At 41.1% G+C, this 16,265-nt stretch overlaps 6 protein-coding genes across 6 annotated transcripts; 1 reads left to right on the forward strand and 5 right to left on the reverse strand.

Moving 5' to 3' along the window:
* The first annotated feature begins 13 nt into the window (after nucleotides 1-13).
* On the forward strand, nucleotides 14-1,874 carry LOC117563637 (endoplasmic reticulum lectin 1). Its single transcript, XM_034242043.2, has 4 exons — nucleotides 14-254; nucleotides 317-431; nucleotides 491-1,281; nucleotides 1,346-1,874. Exons 1-4 carry the CDS (start codon nucleotides 132-134, stop codon nucleotides 1,823-1,825), a joined length of 1,509 nt encoding a protein of 502 aa, XP_034097934.1. The 5' UTR covers nucleotides 14-131; the 3' UTR covers nucleotides 1,826-1,874.
* Nucleotides 1,875-2,078: 204 nt separating this feature from the next.
* LOC117563632 (UDP-glycosyltransferase UGT5) lies at nucleotides 2,079-4,568 on the reverse strand. The gene is made up of 3 exons (XM_034242039.2): nucleotides 4,507-4,568; nucleotides 3,133-4,047; nucleotides 2,079-3,074 (listed from the first exon to the last, which is right to left on the reverse strand). Exons 2-3 carry the CDS (start codon nucleotides 3,855-3,857, stop codon nucleotides 2,150-2,152), a joined length of 1,650 nt encoding a protein of 549 aa, XP_034097930.1. The 5' UTR covers nucleotides 3,858-4,047; nucleotides 4,507-4,568; the 3' UTR covers nucleotides 2,079-2,149.
* Nucleotides 4,569-4,751: 183 nt separating this feature from the next.
* Nucleotides 4,752-6,827, reverse strand: LOC117563634 (UDP-glucosyltransferase 2-like). Its single transcript, XM_052002735.1, has 2 exons — nucleotides 6,060-6,827; nucleotides 4,752-6,019 (listed from the first exon to the last, which is right to left on the reverse strand). The coding sequence occupies exons 1-2, from the start codon at nucleotides 6,761-6,763 to the stop codon at nucleotides 5,116-5,118; spliced, it is 1,608 nt and encodes a 535-aa protein (XP_051858695.1). The 5' UTR covers nucleotides 6,764-6,827; the 3' UTR covers nucleotides 4,752-5,115.
* A 1,107-nt stretch (nucleotides 6,828-7,934) lies between these two features.
* LOC117563636 (UDP-glycosyltransferase UGT5-like) lies at nucleotides 7,935-9,831 on the reverse strand. Its single transcript, XM_034242042.2, has 2 exons — nucleotides 9,054-9,831; nucleotides 7,935-8,996 (listed from the first exon to the last, which is right to left on the reverse strand). The coding sequence occupies exons 1-2, from the start codon at nucleotides 9,737-9,739 to the stop codon at nucleotides 8,093-8,095; spliced, it is 1,590 nt and encodes a 529-aa protein (XP_034097933.1). The 5' UTR covers nucleotides 9,740-9,831; the 3' UTR covers nucleotides 7,935-8,092.
* Nucleotides 9,832-10,671: 840 nt separating this feature from the next.
* LOC117563633 (UDP-glycosyltransferase UGT5) lies at nucleotides 10,672-12,471 on the reverse strand. The gene is made up of 2 exons (XM_034242040.2): nucleotides 11,730-12,471; nucleotides 10,672-11,663 (listed from the first exon to the last, which is right to left on the reverse strand). The coding sequence occupies exons 1-2, from the start codon at nucleotides 12,416-12,418 to the stop codon at nucleotides 10,754-10,756; spliced, it is 1,599 nt and encodes a 532-aa protein (XP_034097931.2). The 5' UTR covers nucleotides 12,419-12,471; the 3' UTR covers nucleotides 10,672-10,753.
* Nucleotides 12,472-13,963: 1,492 nt separating this feature from the next.
* Nucleotides 13,964-15,851, reverse strand: LOC117565378 (UDP-glucosyltransferase 2). The gene has a single exon (XM_034244452.2). It carries the CDS (start codon nucleotides 15,675-15,677, stop codon nucleotides 14,094-14,096), a length of 1,584 nt encoding a protein of 527 aa, XP_034100343.1. The 5' UTR covers nucleotides 15,678-15,851; the 3' UTR covers nucleotides 13,964-14,093.
* Nucleotides 15,852-16,265: the final 414 nt, after the last annotated feature.

The raw sequence follows: 16,265 nt of genomic DNA on the forward strand, positions 1-16,265 counted from the left end.
CAGCAGCTGATTTGACAGCTGTTTATTATTTTTTAGACGACGTGTATTTTGCATTTGTTATTAAAATAAATTAGTGAAAAATACTTCTACACGAATTTAACTGCAATTTCACTGCACAAATAACAAACAAAATGAGGTGCTTAATGCTGATATTTGGCTTAATGTTCGTGGCGACGGCGCACGAAGCCAAAGATTTTGATGATTCGGTGCTTTACAAAATTGATTTCGAAATACCCGATTTGTTGGGCCAACCGGTGAGTAAAGGCATTTACATTAGCTACTTTGTCTTAATTGCAATAATATATGCCTGCTGCAGGAGCTAAATAATCAGCTACGGTCGTTTTACACACTGGACAAAGAGAAGTATGAATGTTTGATTCCCACTTTGGAGACGCCCAAAGAGGAGGAGAAATCCAATCAGCCAGAGCTGTGTAAGTTTTTGCTGCACTATCATAACTGACGCTGCTAATAACTTTTCTATGTGCCACAGCACCAATTGGCATTCTACAGCCGATATTCTCGGGACCCACCTGCTCCTATCGCATCGAAGCCTATTGGTCATATGAGATATGCCATGGCCACCATGTGCGGCAGTATCATGAGGAACGTGAGGGTAAAAATGTGAAATTCCAAGAGTATTATTTGGGCAAATGGAGTGAGGAAAAGACTGAGCTGGCAAAAAAAGAATGGGAGGCCGAACGCAAGGCTGGCGGTGGCAAGCCCAAGTACAAGACGCTGAAAATTGACAATACTCGTTATCCGTATTTCGAAATGGAATTCAACGATGGCACCATGTGCGACATTATTGAGGCACCGCGCACAACAATGGTGCGTTATGTGTGCTACCCACATGGCAAGGATGATATTTATTCGTTTAAAGAGACTTCGTCATGCAATTATGAAGCCATCATTCTGACATCGTCGTTATGCAGTATTCCTGCCTTTCATGCCGAGGAAACTAAAGAGATTTCAATTAAATGTTTCAATTCACCAACGGAGACGCACAAACCTTTGAGTATGCTGCGTCAAGAGCTCAAGGAATGGACGGATAGTGAAAGTGATTTACTCATTTCAAAGGAGAACAAAATGCCATCCAAATTGTGGACAAAGTCGGATGTAGAGAATATTATCTTAGAGATGATGGCCAATGACGAAATTGATAGTCAAACCGCATATCAACAGCTTGTCTTATCTCGAAATACACAAGGAACAACACCAGCACCTTTAAATGATATGACACCGCTTATTGAATTCATATCCGGGAAAAACTGTCTAACTGGCGTAAGTAAATAATTATGTACTCTGTGTGGTACCTAACTAATTAATTATTAATTGTCGTTTGCAGGGCACTGGTTGGTGGAAATATGAATTCTGTTACGGTCGACATGTACGTCAATTCCATAAGGACAAAAACAGCGAAGTAGAACTGTTTCTGGGCTACTATTCAGAAGAACTGCATCGAGCTTGGTATGCTACCCAACCTGAGAAGGGGGCCCGACAAGCGGTCTCTTCGTCATTGTGGCATCACTACTCAAAGGGTACACACTGTGATCAGACTGGATTGCCGCGTGAAGTGAACGTTAAACTCACCTGCACTCCAGTTACGTCCAGCGGCACTGCAGTGTCTATGTATTTGATGGAGCCAAAGACATGCCATTATATTTTGGTAGTGGAATCGCCCATTATTTGTGGTCTTATGCAGTATGCAGATGAAAATGATCTAGTTAGTCTGGAACATTTACAAAAGATTTTGACTGTAGACAAATCAACGACACCACCCACAACAGCTCGGACTGCAGAATCCGAGGAGCAGATACGGTCTTAGATTCCATGGGGTAGTAAATTAATAAATAATATAAATACACATTAAATATGCTTTTGCTTGCATTCCTTTTTTTAAAAATATCTTTGTCTTATACAATTTTCTTTTCTAGTCTTTTGTTGAAACGTCGACGTTTTTGTGTTAATGGCAATAATAATAGCAGTTGCACAAACCACTTAGTACGGGCATGAACCTAGTGATGACTTTTGCTAACGGTTGCCAGGGCTGGCAAACATATAAAATAAGTATTCGATCCGTATACAAATTTATTTATTGACTAATTTTACATCGTCTTTATTGCTATTCGTAAAAATTTAACAACTAAATTTAATTCTTCTTGACTTTCGATTTTTGCGCATTCTTCTTAGCGCAGCGTTTACCAAAGCATTTACGACAAACGCACTTGAACAGAGCAATGTTTATGGCGATAACAATGCCAAGAGCCAACCCAAGTAGCACATAGAGATCCAAGTTGTTGCTTTCAATGGCGTTCATTCTGACCAGAGGACTCTGCATATGTGCGGCACCATGATGACGCAGCACGTAGTTTGTCCAGTAGATAACCGATTCCCGCGCAGTCATGGGACGGTCGCGATAGAGCTTGGAGAACTGCTGCAGTTTCTTAGCGAAGCTTGGATTTTGTAGCACCTCCTCGAGGGCGGCCTTAAACTCAGCTGGTTCGAGTGAAAGCAAATCCACACGAAGTCCGTAGCCCGACCGAACTAGCTTGTCAGCATTACCAGGCTGATCGGCAAACACGGGCAATGCCAGCATTGGTACTGCGTGATACTGTGCCTCGGCCACGCCTCCCTTGCCGGCGTGCGTAATGAAGAGCTTGATCTTTGGATGGGCAAGAATATCGTCTTGAGGCAGCCACTTTTTGTAGAGTATGTTGGCAGACTTGCCGGGCGTATTCTTCAAATCATCCCACTTCCAAATAACGTTCTGCTTCAGGCCCGACAACACCTTGAAGATCTTCTGAATGGTCGACTGCTTAATGTGATCGCCTTTAAGGTTGATGCCCAGACTGAAGAGTATTGCACCATGTTTGGAATTGTCAAGGAATTCCTTAATATCTTGTGGCAAAGCATCTGGCTTTTCCTTAATTTGAATTCCACCAATCTCTACAACGCCGGGCACATTTGGTCTAATAGGACCTTCGCTGATGCCATGACTATTGCAGAATATCAAAGACACATTCTTCCTGGCATCCGCATAGCTAGGCATCGTTGGATCGTTTCCGAATAGACGGCTGTAAAGTAAAGAATTCATTGTACCAAAAATGTTCACAACTTAACTTTGTAACTTACGTGTAGAATCCGGAATTTTTGTACTCGAGGAACGTTGCAAAGACACGGAAACCTAGTGTGGACAATAAGTTGGTCAAACGCTGTTTGAAGTTCATAGGCTGACCAGGCGTGACAACAACATTCATAGTGGGCACCGATGAAGTTAGAATTGGATTGCCAATCACATTATCAACTTGCTCCATTGGTGGTCCAGACCAGCTGACAATGAGGGGGCAGTTGAATTTGGCACCCAGACCAACCTGGTACATGTTGAAAAAGAAGCCCACAAAGACGGCATCGAATTTGTTGCCCTTATTTTTGTATAGCTCTGTGAAACGTTCATCTTCCAGGACATCAACCTGCTTATTGATAAGCAAACCAAGCGAACCGAACATTGTCTTCAAGGTGGTGAACATCGATGGTTTCTCCTTGGCCATAACGGCCATGCCATCATTAAGCGTCTTCTCCTCACTTTCGCTCAGAGGTATCAAAATGTGTTTGATGCTCTTGTGGGTGACCTTTGCTGGCATTGAAGATACCACCGTTACATTGTGTCCCTCCTCGGCCAGTGCCTTCATCACAGACATGTGAATAATAAGATGCGATGGACTGTGACTTGTAAACACGCCCAAGATGTTGGCACCATTCACTGTCGGTGCATGCAGCGTTGCCATCAACGCAACGAGCAGCACGCCGACAGCTGAGCAGGAAATGAGGGAGCGACCTTGTTTCATCATGTTAACCATGTTGCGTCGAGTGCAAAGTAAAACTGAGTTGTTTGCTGGTAGCCCAACAGTTTATATATATTTGTTGCAGTTATCAGTTGCCGGTTTCATCAGCAATGTCTGGTATGAAAGATAAGCCCTGATACGCAGTGATAAGAGGCGTCCAACCGAAGGCATACACGCGGATTGTCGATAGAACTGGTTGTACGCACTGCAAATGTTATTGATACTATTAATTTCATAGATAGTAGAGTAACAAACATTTTGGGTTGTTAGGCAAGTTGTATTTCGAAAGGAATGGATTAGTGCAGTCATTTGTGTTCAACATTATTGAATGTACTTAAAGTCTGGTGAAATTCTCTATGCCAATTGATCAAAGAAGAGGTGCTAGATATGCAAACACTTCGCACATAAGGTCGAAATGTCAACGAAATATTTACACGTAATGCAATGGACTTTGCCTGCAACTATTGAGTTGATCGTTTTTTAGAACAATTGCGATTACGATAGTTTGTATATTCGTATATTCAGCAGATACCCGATTAGCTCACCCGGCCATATATGTATTTCAATGTTTTTTTTTAGGGAACAACAACAATGGAGACATTAAGAATTCATATTAAATACTATGAAAGCACTTTGGAAAACAAAACAAAACTAAAAAACAAACCAGAACCAATTGGCGTTCGACACACGCAATTCCAAAGGCAGCGAGATACTGGGCTTTAAATATATTAGAGAATTGAACGACAAAAGATGCGAGCGTGACCACAATGAGAGAAGTACACTGAAAGAAATGCTGGTCAAAATACTAGCATGAGAATCTCATTCGTTGCCGTTATCAGACTGATGACCGATTACTCTGATATCTAAGGTAGGTCAAGTTAATTGGATGATGGGGTAGAGTAGTTAAATTACTAAATAAAAAATGTTCGTTCTTTAGTAATATATTGTTAAAAAACATGTTATAAATAATTACTACAGTTAGTTTTAAACATTTTTCTTTTTAAATTAATTTATAGATTACATCATTTTGGTTCAGTGTTGCACATTTCAGAGAGCGGAGGCAGAGAGTAACAATCAGCACAAACATTTTATTTATAGTCAGCGCGAGAATTGGAAACTTGTTGATGTTTTACATATATGTATGTATAATCGTCGTTGTATATATGTATGTGGGCTTGTTCAACTTGAATTTGTAATCATATAAATCGTTTAGTGTTTAATGACATTTACACTCCCCAACTCGTCGAATGCGTAACGCGTGCCAAATTGACAATTATTCTCTTTTGACCTTGAACTGCGTTTTCAATCGAATTTTTTTGATTAAAAGTCGTAGCAGAAATACGAAGAAGATCATCGAGCAGACGAGAATGAGCAGAAGAATGGCAAAAACATCGAGATTGTATCGTGCTACAAAGCCAAGTTTTACAATAGGACTTCGCAGATGGTAAGCTCCTTTATGACGCATCACATACTCCGTCCAGTAAATCACAGATTGGCGAGCTGTCAAAGGACGATCGCGATAAAGATCCGAGAATTTGCGGACATTATCCCGATACACGGGATTATTGAGCACCTCTTGAATGCCTTTCTCCAGACTCTCCTTGTTGAGCGTAAGCAGATCCATACTGATTCCAAAGCCTGATGCCATCATTAGCTGTGCGTTGCCAGGCTGATCAGCAAAGACCGACAAAGCCAGCATTGGTACTCCATGGTACTGGGCCTCAGCGACGCCTCCTTTGCCAGCGTGTGTGATGAAAAGCTTGGTATTTGGATGCGCTAGTATGTCATCCTGGGGCAGCCAGTTGTGGAAATATATGTTAGATGCGTTGCCTGGCTTGGGTTTCTGGTCATCCCACTTCCAGATGATTCTCAATGGCTGACGAGAGAGCACTTGGTAGATCGTTTCAATGAGTTGGGGTTCAAAGTACTTGAGCTTGACATTGGTGCCCAGACTGAAGAAGATGGCTCCATTAGTTGCGTTATTAAGGAATCCGGCAAGATCTACTGGCAAAGGAGTAGGCTTTTCCTGGATTTGTATTCCTCCAATCTCAATGGACTGCGGCACTGTGGGACGCACAGGACCTTCACTATGCGAATGATAATTGTAGAAGAGCAAGGAGACTCGCTGTTTCACCTCATCGTAACTGGGCATGTTGGAGTCATTCCCAAAGACCCGCCTGAAATTCAAGATGTGGAAATCAGATTAATGTTTAGAGATTTGATTTTACGTACTCATAGAAAGAATTCATTTTGTACTCCAATGCTAAGCCTAACGCTTTGAATACAAGCCATTTGCCAAAGTTACGTATACGCCAAGAGAAGCTGTGTGTTTGATTTTCTGGGTCGGCCGCCATTGTTATGCTTGGCACATAGGAAGGATCGTAGATATTGCCAACGCTGTCGTCAACAAATGTAATGGGACCTCCCGCCCAGATGAGGACTGCTGGCACATCCAATTTGGCAGCAATGCCCAACTGGAATTCATTTCCCAGATAACCTAGAACTAGCAGATCGTATTTAATCTGAGGATTTTCGTAGATGGCTTTTACTTTAGGATCTACCACAAAATCATATCCAATGCCTAGTATGGTGCCTGCATTTATCACGGAATTGTATATGTCTTTCATCATGTTAAGTTTCTCTCTTGATAATTTCTCCAGACCCTCGTTCATGGCCTTAAGACGATCGTCATTCGATGGAGCATGAATAAATGTCATATTCTCGTGCGGCGCTATTTTCAGTTTCAATGTTGTCACAATGGTTAAGTTGTGTCCTTGGTCTGCCAGCGTCTTAATCATTGACATGTGCACAATTAAATGCGAAGGGCTGAAGGTGCTGAATAATGCCAGAATATTGGCACTCCAAACCGGCGTCGCCATAAAGGCGAGCACAGACAGCAACGTTAGCGCTCTGTTCACCATTTCAATTACAATCGAATGTAGACGGCTACTTTCACGAGAATCGACTGAACTCCGATGCAATGCAAAAGATGTGAGCGCGACCACAATGAATGAGGCGAGCGTATTGTGAGTGAGTGGCACTCTCTCCGTTCCGATGATCGAAAGCACTCAGTGCATTTTCGCTCTCTTACAATGAGTTCTCTACCAAAACTCTCCACAGCAAAGCCGAGCACCTTAAGGGGAAGGACCAAAATGTTATGGCGCTGATAGATCCAAGCCCTTATTCCTCTTCATTTTTGAATAAAAACATACGCTAAGCCCTCTGAGGCCGTAGATAGTTTTGGGAAAAAGCGGCTGAGAGCACTGAGAGTGCCACTCAATAACAATGTACTCGCCTCACACAATATATTACCCTAATAATGCTATAGTTTATTTTATATATTTTTTAAGTTTAGATTCATTTATAGATTACGTCATTTTGGCTCCGTGTTGCACATTGCAGGGAGCGAAGACTGAGAGTAACAATCAGTACAAACTTTTTATTAATATTCAGCGCGAGAATTGAAAATGATTTTTAGCATATATGTATGTATAATCGTCGTTGTATATATGTATGTATAACGCGTATCAAAGTGACAATTAGTTAATTTTGGCCTTGGATTGCGTTTTCAATAGAATTGTGTTGACTAGAAATCGTAGCAGAAATATGAATATGATCATCGAACAGACGAAGATGAGCAGAAGAATGGCAAAAACATCGAGATTGTATCGTGCCACAAAACCAAGTTTTACAATAGGACTCCGCAGATGGTAAGCTCCTTTATGACGCATCACATACTCCGTCCAATAGATCTCAGATGATCGAAAGCACTCAGTGGATTTTCTTTCTCTTACAACGCGCTCTCTACGAAAACTCTCCACGGCAAAGCCGAGCGTCTTCAGGGGAAGGACAAAAATGTTATGGTGGCGCTGATAGATCCAAACCCTTATTCCTCTTCATTTTTGAATAAAAACATACTCTAAGCCCTCTGAGGCCGTAGATGGTTTTTGGCAAAAGCGGATGAAAGCACTGAAAGAGAGTGCCTATCAATAACAATGCACTCGCCTCACACAATATATTACCCTAATAATTGCTATAGTTTATTTTATATATTTATTCTGTTTAAATTCATTTATAGATTACGTCATTTTGGCTCAGTGCTGCACATTGCAGGGAGCGGAGACTGAAAGTAACAATCAGCACAAACTTTTTATTAATATTCAGCGCGAGAATTGAAAATGATGTTTAGCATATATGTATGTATAATAGTCGTTGTATATATGTATGTATAACGCGTATCAAAGTGACAATTAGTTAATTTTGGCCTTGGATTGCCTTTTCAATAGAATTGTGTTGACTAGAAATCGTAGCAGAAATACGAATATGATCATCGAACAGGCGAAGATGAGCAGAAGAATGGCATAAACATCGAGATTGTATCGTGCCAAAAAGCCCAGTTTTACAATAGGACTCCGCAGATGGTAAGCTCCTTTATGACGCATCACATACTCCGTCCAATAGATCACAGATTGGCGAGCTGTCAAAGGACGATCGCGATAGAGATCTGAGAACTTGCGGACATTATTGCGATATACGGGATTATTGAGCACTTCTTGAATGCCCTTCTCCAGACTCTCCTTGTTGAGCGTAAGCAGATCCATACTGATTCCAAAGCCTGATGCCATCATTAGCTGTGCGTTGCCAGGCTGATCAGCAAAGACCGGCAACGCCAGCATTGGTACTCCATGGTACTGGGCCTCAGCCACGCCTCCTTTGCCAGCGTGTGTGATAAAGAGCTTGGTGTTGGGATGAGCGAGAATGTCATCCTGGGGCAGCCAGTTGTGAAAGTATATGTTGGATGCGTTGCCTGGCTTAGGCACCTGGTCATCCCACTTCCAGATGACACGAAGTTGCTGGTGCGACAGCACTTGGTAGATGGTTTCTAGGAGTTGAGGTTCGAAGAATGTGAGCTTGATATTGGTGCCTAGGCTAAAGAAGATCGCTCCATCAGTAGCGTTGTCCAGAAAGTATGCAAGCTCTTGGGGCAAGGAATCAGGCTGTTCCTTGATCTGTATTCCTCCAATCTCAATGGACTGCGGCACTGTGGGACGCACAGGACCTTCGCTTTGCGAATGATAATTGTAGAAGAGCAGGGAGACTTTTTCCTTTGCCTCATCATAGCTAATCATACTTGAATCATTGCCAAAAGCGTGTCTAATATGAAAAATCAAAATTATAGATGAAATCATTTTGATAATTAATATTTCTTACTTGTACAAGAACGTCATAACAAAGTCGTTGCCAACGCTAAAAATCTTCAACATTATCCAGCTAAAAAGGTTGTGCATACGCCACCATAACCCTGTTGATTGCTTTGTTGTTTCTGTTACAAAGCTGACGATGGGTACATAGGAAGGATCGTAGACGTTGCCAACGGTATCGTCGACAAATGCAAGAGGTAAGCCAACCCAACTAAGGATTGCCGGTACTTGCAGCTTCGCAGCAATGCCCAATTGAAAGTCATTGAATAAATAGCCAAGCACCAAGAGATCATATTTAACATGGGGATTTTCATAAATATCTTTTACTTGAGGATGCAGCACAAAGTCATACTGTATGCCCAAGATACTGTAGATCAATGTTAATGTACTAAAGATGGCTTGGATGAAGTGTGGCTTCCTTTGCATTGAGTTCTCTACAAACTTATTCACTCCTTTCATGCGTTCTTCACTGGCTGGCGCTAAGATTAATGTAATGTTGTCATGTGGCGCTAATTTGGTTTTGCAATTTGTCACTATTGTTACATTATGTCCTTGATCTGCCAGTGATTTCATGATCGACATGTGTACTAGCAGATGCGATGGACTAAAGGTGCTGAATAATCCCAGAATATTGGCTCCCCAAACGGGAGACAAGAAGACGAACACAATAAGTGACAGCAGAAATTTATTCACCATTTCAAAAGTCGCGCAGTACTCAACTGAAATACAAATTCACATAGGCAAGCTCAATGAGTGGCGTCGAGAGCGAAAAGTTTAGTGCATTGGCCTCTCGTACTTATAAAATGTATTCAAATTACTTAATACAATTTTAAGTGACAACTTACGCATTTCAATTTCAATTATGATAGGCAGAGTTCAAAGTGGATTTTTAGTATGCACACGCATCAGTTTATGCTTCAATTTTTGTTAAACTTGTTAAGATCACAATGTCAATGATATTCTAATGCTTTTCAATGAATTCTATTCATATTTCATTGCTTATTGAGCGAGCTTGCGATTGAAAGATAATTACACTAACACAATATCCATGTAGCAAAACTGAAGCATACGCTTTTCGATCTGTAAATTACAAGACTTTGAAATGTACAAGTACATGTAAGCTCTCTTTGTATATTGGATAGCAGGCTTAACAAAGGCGAGACAATCTCATAACTAATAATATGGTATGTGTGTGATGTAGATCACAAGTATTATGAAAAATATCAAAGGTAATAATTACTATTAGAATCATGATAGGAAATGAAATTAACGGAACATGATTAAACCCCAGTCGTATTGTTCGTGTATTGGGGTAGGTTTAAAAAAACCTAAAAATACAGCTGTTGTTATAAGTTGTTATGATAATAATTTTATATATACTAGTATGCTTATGATACATTTGTATACGTGTTTATTATACTAATACCATCATATATTTATTTAAATTCTTTATGTTTTTTGTAGCCTCAATTGTTTACTATGGGTAGACAATAGATACTATACAGAGATAAGGCAGATAGAAAGAGTCAGTCGGTGTATTAAAAACTTGTTGATACATATACCTATATAAAATTTGTGTCTAGTCATCATTCTATATATATATATCTCGAATTGTAATCATTCAAATACTTGACTATACCTGTGCAATACCCAACGTATCGCATGCGTAATATTGCTTATAGCAATTGGATTACGTAATTACCTAACCATTTAATTTCGCTTGACCTTGGCTTTGGTTTGTTGTCGAGCTCGAAGAGTTTTGATCACCAATCGTAGAACTATTAGGAACATTATAAAAGTGCTCAACAAAATCAGTAGAATAATGGCATAAACATCGAGATTGTATCGTGCCACAAATCCAAGTTTTACAATAGGACTCCGCAGATGGTAAGCTCCTTTATGACGCATCACATACTCCGTCCAGTATATCACAGATTGGCGAGCTGTCAGCGGTCGATCGCGATAGAGATCCGAGAACTTGCGGACATTATTCCGATACACGGGATTTTTCAGGACTTCTTGGATGCCCTTCTCCAAGCTCTCCTCGGTGAGCGTGAGAAGATCCATGCTGATTCCAAAGCCTGACGTCACCATGAGCTGAGCGTTGCCGGGTTGATCTCCAAAGACAGGCAACGCCAGCATTGGCACAGCGTGGTACTGGGCCTCAGCGACGCCTCCTTTGCCAGCGTGTGTGATAAAAAGCTTGGTATTTGGATGCGCTAGTATGTCATCCTGGGGCAGCCAGTTGTGGAAGTATATGTTAGATGCGTTGCCTGGCTTGGGTTCCTGGTCATCCCACTTCCAGATGATACGCAATGGCTGACGAGAGAGCACTTGGTAGATCGTTTCAATGAGTTGGGGATCAAAGTACTTTAGCTTGACATTGGTGCCCAGGCTGAAGAAGATGGCTCCATCAGTTGCGTTGTTGAGGAACCCGGCAAGATCTAGTGGCAAGGGATCAGGCTTTTCCTTGATTTGTATTCCTCCAATCTCAATGGACTGCGGCACTGTGGGACGCACAGGACCTTCACTATGTGAATGGTAATTATAGAAGAGCAATGAGACTCGCTGTTTCACTTCATCGTAACTGGGCATGCTAGAGTCATTGCCAAAGGCCTGCCTGAAATTCAAGACAGGGAAATCAGATTAATTTGAAGAGATTTTATTTACTGTGTAAATTACGTACTCGTAGAAGGCATTCATTTTGTACTCCACTCCCAAGCCTAACGCTTTGAATACAAGCCAGCTGCCAAAGTTGCGTATACGCCATGAGAAGCTGTGTGTTGGATTTTCTGGGTCGGCCGCCATGGTTATGCTTGGCACATAGGAAGGATCGTAGATGTTTCCAACGCTGTCGTCGACAAATGTGAAGGGCACTCCAACCCAGCTTAAAATTGCTGGCACATCTAATTTGGCAGCAATGCCCAATTGGAATTCGTTCATCAGGTAGCCAAGAATTAGCAGATCATACTTGACCTGCGGATTCTCATAGATGGCTTTCACTTTAGGATCTACCACGAAGTCATATCCAATGCCTAACATGGAACCTGCATTTGTCAGAGAATTTATCATGGCTTGCACCATGTGGAGTTTCTCCTTTGATGATTTCTCCAGATACTCGTTCATGCCCTTAAGACGCTCTTCAGACGCTGGCGCATGAATAAAAGTCATATTCTCGTGCGGCGCTATTTTCGGTTTCAATGTTGTCACTATGGTTAAGTTGTGTCCTTGGTCTGCCAGCGTCTTCATCATTGACATGTGCACAATCAAATGCGAAGGGCTGAAGGTGCTGAATAATGCCAGAATATTGGCACTCCAAACCGGCGTCGCCGCAAAGGCGAGCACAAACAGCAACGTTAGCGATTTGTTCACCATTTCAATTACAATTGAATGTGAACGGTTAATTTCACGACAATCAACTGAGCTCCGATGCGATGGAGCAACTGAATTTATTGTCTCTGAGAGACCAGATATGAGTGCGATAGCCTCTCTGTATAAACAAAGTTGCTGCGGCGAGATGACGCCGCAATTTTGATCATACAACTGGTAGAACTTATAATTTCTTTGCCACGCGATTGATAAGCAATACTATGCCAAGATAACCCCTTGCTTTGAAATGATCGCCTTAAATATACCCAAGCACATGTTGGTAATTATTCATCCGAACCTATTAAACTTTACAGTTCAATAGTCACTTTGATGTTATCGCAATTATGTGTTGTAATACAAAACGAGTATATACTGTTGAAGTTTCTTAGTCTTAATATTAATGCCGTTCTTTCCATCTGTTTCAAGCACGGCAATATTGTCAATATACCCTGTTCAATCATTAACAAGCACTAAGCAAACTTAAAATAGGCCTTGTGATAAGCTGATAGCATTGGCTAGACGTGATTTGCAGAGGTCATTGAATACCTGCAATCATTAAGCTTCCTAATGTTGTGACGTATACTTGAAGATAAATGTAGTATTGAGAAATCTGCATCATAATGATTTACTGAAAATGAGAAGGAAACCTGATGAAATTGTGTTAGTAGTTTGATGCAATTTAAAGCGTATCACAAAAGCTTTATAGAGCAATGTCGTCGTTGCAACTCACCTGACCAATCATAGAATGCTAGACAGCCTGTCTCAATGAGGTCTCACAATGCCCCTCAGCATGAACGTGAAGATGACGAGACATCCAGCAACAAATGTCACCTCTTAATCAAAAAAGTGTCAAGAAATATTCATGATACTCCCTTGGAATTGCTACTCAAAGCACCTGAAATACCAGGCAATCATAATAAATTAGTAAGTGAATTCTCCCTGCAGTAATTTAGAACACTCTGATCTTTTCATATGGGAATATGAATATGTGCAATTGGCTTTTAGCATTATTGCTAGCTAATGATTTATGTTCTCCTGGTATTTTGCTTATTGATTTGACACTATTTATCTATCCGCGAAAAATTGTCCAAGAACAACTATCTAAGCAATGAGCTTCAATGTGAAACCTCTTTTTATATTATATTAAAAACGTACTTAATTCTCCACCGCAATATTCGATTGCATACTTTTAGGGGCATGCGTGCAAATTATAAAAACAAAATGAAAATCAGTCATAGTTGCCAATATCAATACCAACTCTATTGATTGACATCGAAAACACATCTTCTGGATCTAAGGGAAATATGGGAAATTTTCAAATTACAATATAACACGATAGTTACAAACACGATTTGAATGCTTTTGCATAAATATTATTAATTTTATGCTCACTCACCTTTTTCAATGAATATTTCTTTAGGTTGAGTAACAAAAATCTAACGCCAATTTCTTATTATATTGTTTTTTTATTTATTCAATAAATACTCCTTAAAGTGTGTTAGCCTAAAATTTAAGTACTGTATTCAAATTAGTTAATTAAATAAGTTGATTTTATTTTTTTTTTGTTTTCAATTTTTAGTAACAAGTTTAAAATGAACAACAATGAACTTATCTAAATTTGGCATTAAATAACATTACGAGTTGGCTTACAACTTAATTTCTTTTTTATAGATAAGCTTATCTATTGCTTCTTCACCTTCTTGCTCGATTTCTGCGATTTGCCAGCTAGCTTGCGGACGATAAAGCGAACAATGACGAAATTGAGAAGGAGAAGAAGAGTTAATACTGTCGCCACCAGAATATAAATATCTACATTTAAGTATTCCACCCAATTCAAGTGCACCGATGGACTCTGCAAGTGGGGAGCACCGTGATGTCTCAGCACATAGTTGGTCCAGTAGAGCACCGTCTGGCGGGCACTGAGTGGTCTGTCCCGATACAATTGCGAGAATCCTCCAATTGCCTTTTTGTACTTCTCATTGCCAAGCACTTCATTGATGCTTGCGCCGAAGTTCTCTTCGGTGAGTTGCAGCAGATCTTGGGCAATGCCATAGCCAGACTTTTGCATGTTATCCGCATTGGCTGGCTGATCCCCAAAGATGGGCAGCGCCACCATTGGCACGCCATGGTATTGCGCCTCAGTGATGCCTCCTTTGCCGGCGTGGGTGATAAACAGCTTTATCTTGGGATGGGCGAGAATATCGTCCTGTGGCAGCCACTTCTTGTAGAGAATATTTGCAGATTTGCCCGGTGTGTTGTCCAAATCCTCCCACTTCCAGACCACGCGTTGCTTCAACGAGGAAAGCACCTTGAACATGGATTGCACTAGCTCGGGTTTCACTGCCGAACTCTTGATGTTCGAGCCAAGAGAGAGTAAAACACCGCCATGCTCGGCACCATCCAGGAACTGAGCAATATCCTCGGGCAAGGGATCAGGCTTCTCCTTGATCTGAATGCCGCCAATTTCTGCATGTGCCGGCACAAGAGGACGGATTGGTCCTTCGCTGATCAGATGACAGTTGGTGAAGACCATCGAGATGTTGCGTCTTAATTGTTCAATGGACGGCAAGTTGGGTTCGTTGCCAAAGAGCTGCTTATAATGACGTTCAGCGCGTTGGTTGAAGATGACGCCAATAACACGGAAAAATATGTTCTTCACGAAATTCTCCAGACGTTTACCGAATGCTACCTTCTCGCCCCGTTTCATAACGGTGCCTAAAATGGGCACATATGAAATCTCACTGGGATTGCCGACATAATCATCGATGACAAACATGGGCGCCGACATCCAGGCAACAATTACTGGGACCTGTAGTTTATGGGCCACGCCCAGTTGGAAGTCGTTCATAAAGAATCCCATGAACATCAAATCGAATTTGGTTTCGTAAATGCGTTGGAAACGTGGATCCGTAATTAAATCCACCTGTGACTCAACCATTGCACTCATGCCGTTCAGCAGACGGATCATGGTGTCGTATATGGAGTTCTTTTGGTTAGCCATCTCAGTCATTTGATTCTCCATAATGGCCTCTTTTTCATCCGAAGGTGGCACCACAATCAAATGGATCGATTTGTGCATCACTTTGGGTTTCATCATCGACACGACGGTGATGTTGTGTCCCTGCTCGGCGAGTGCCTTCATCATGGACATGTGTAGTATCAAATGCGATTGACTGTGACTGCTAAACAGTCCCAGAATATTAGCACCGTAAGCGGCGGGTGCCACGGCCAACAGTAACACAAATAGAAACCGAAAGCCACCCATGTTGTTTGGCTAGTTAACGACTGTTTCACGCGACGTTTAATTGCCAACTGCTCGAACGTTTATGATCAATATGCGAAAGCAGCGAATCTATTTATATAACCGGTCTCTTATCGATCGTTATGGGCGCTCGCTTATCAGCCATATATCCGACTGTCTGCTACCGCGTAATCACGAAACTGTTATACAAGTGTCCAGATGTTAAAAATTTCTAGATAAGCACATTTTTAGTTGGTATGTCGCTGGGAGACTTGTGATGTCAACGCTGAACTGAAATCCGTTTTTGAGATTATAAAATTATTTTTATTGATTAGGTATGTTCAAATTCTAGGGTATATTGAATAACACACTAACAAGTACTCATTTGTGTAGCGTCACAATGATGCAGCACAAAACTTCATTCTCTCTCCGAAAGCAAGTTTCCTTAATTATGTTTTTTGTTGTTTAAGCTCTCTCTTTGGGAATCATTCGTCGGTTGTATGATGCAACAATTTAGTACATTTTGTTTGTTCAAATAACATGGGAAGAGAAGCTTCCAGAGCAGCGTAAACTGAGTGCAAAACTCGTGTCTCTTATCATTGGAACAAAGAG

The sequence above is a fragment of the Drosophila albomicans genome, chromosome 2L, assembly GCF_009650485.2.
Source record: "Drosophila albomicans strain 15112-1751.03 chromosome 2L, ASM965048v2, whole genome shotgun sequence".
NCBI lineage: Eukaryota > Metazoa > Arthropoda > Insecta > Diptera > Drosophilidae > Drosophila > Drosophila albomicans.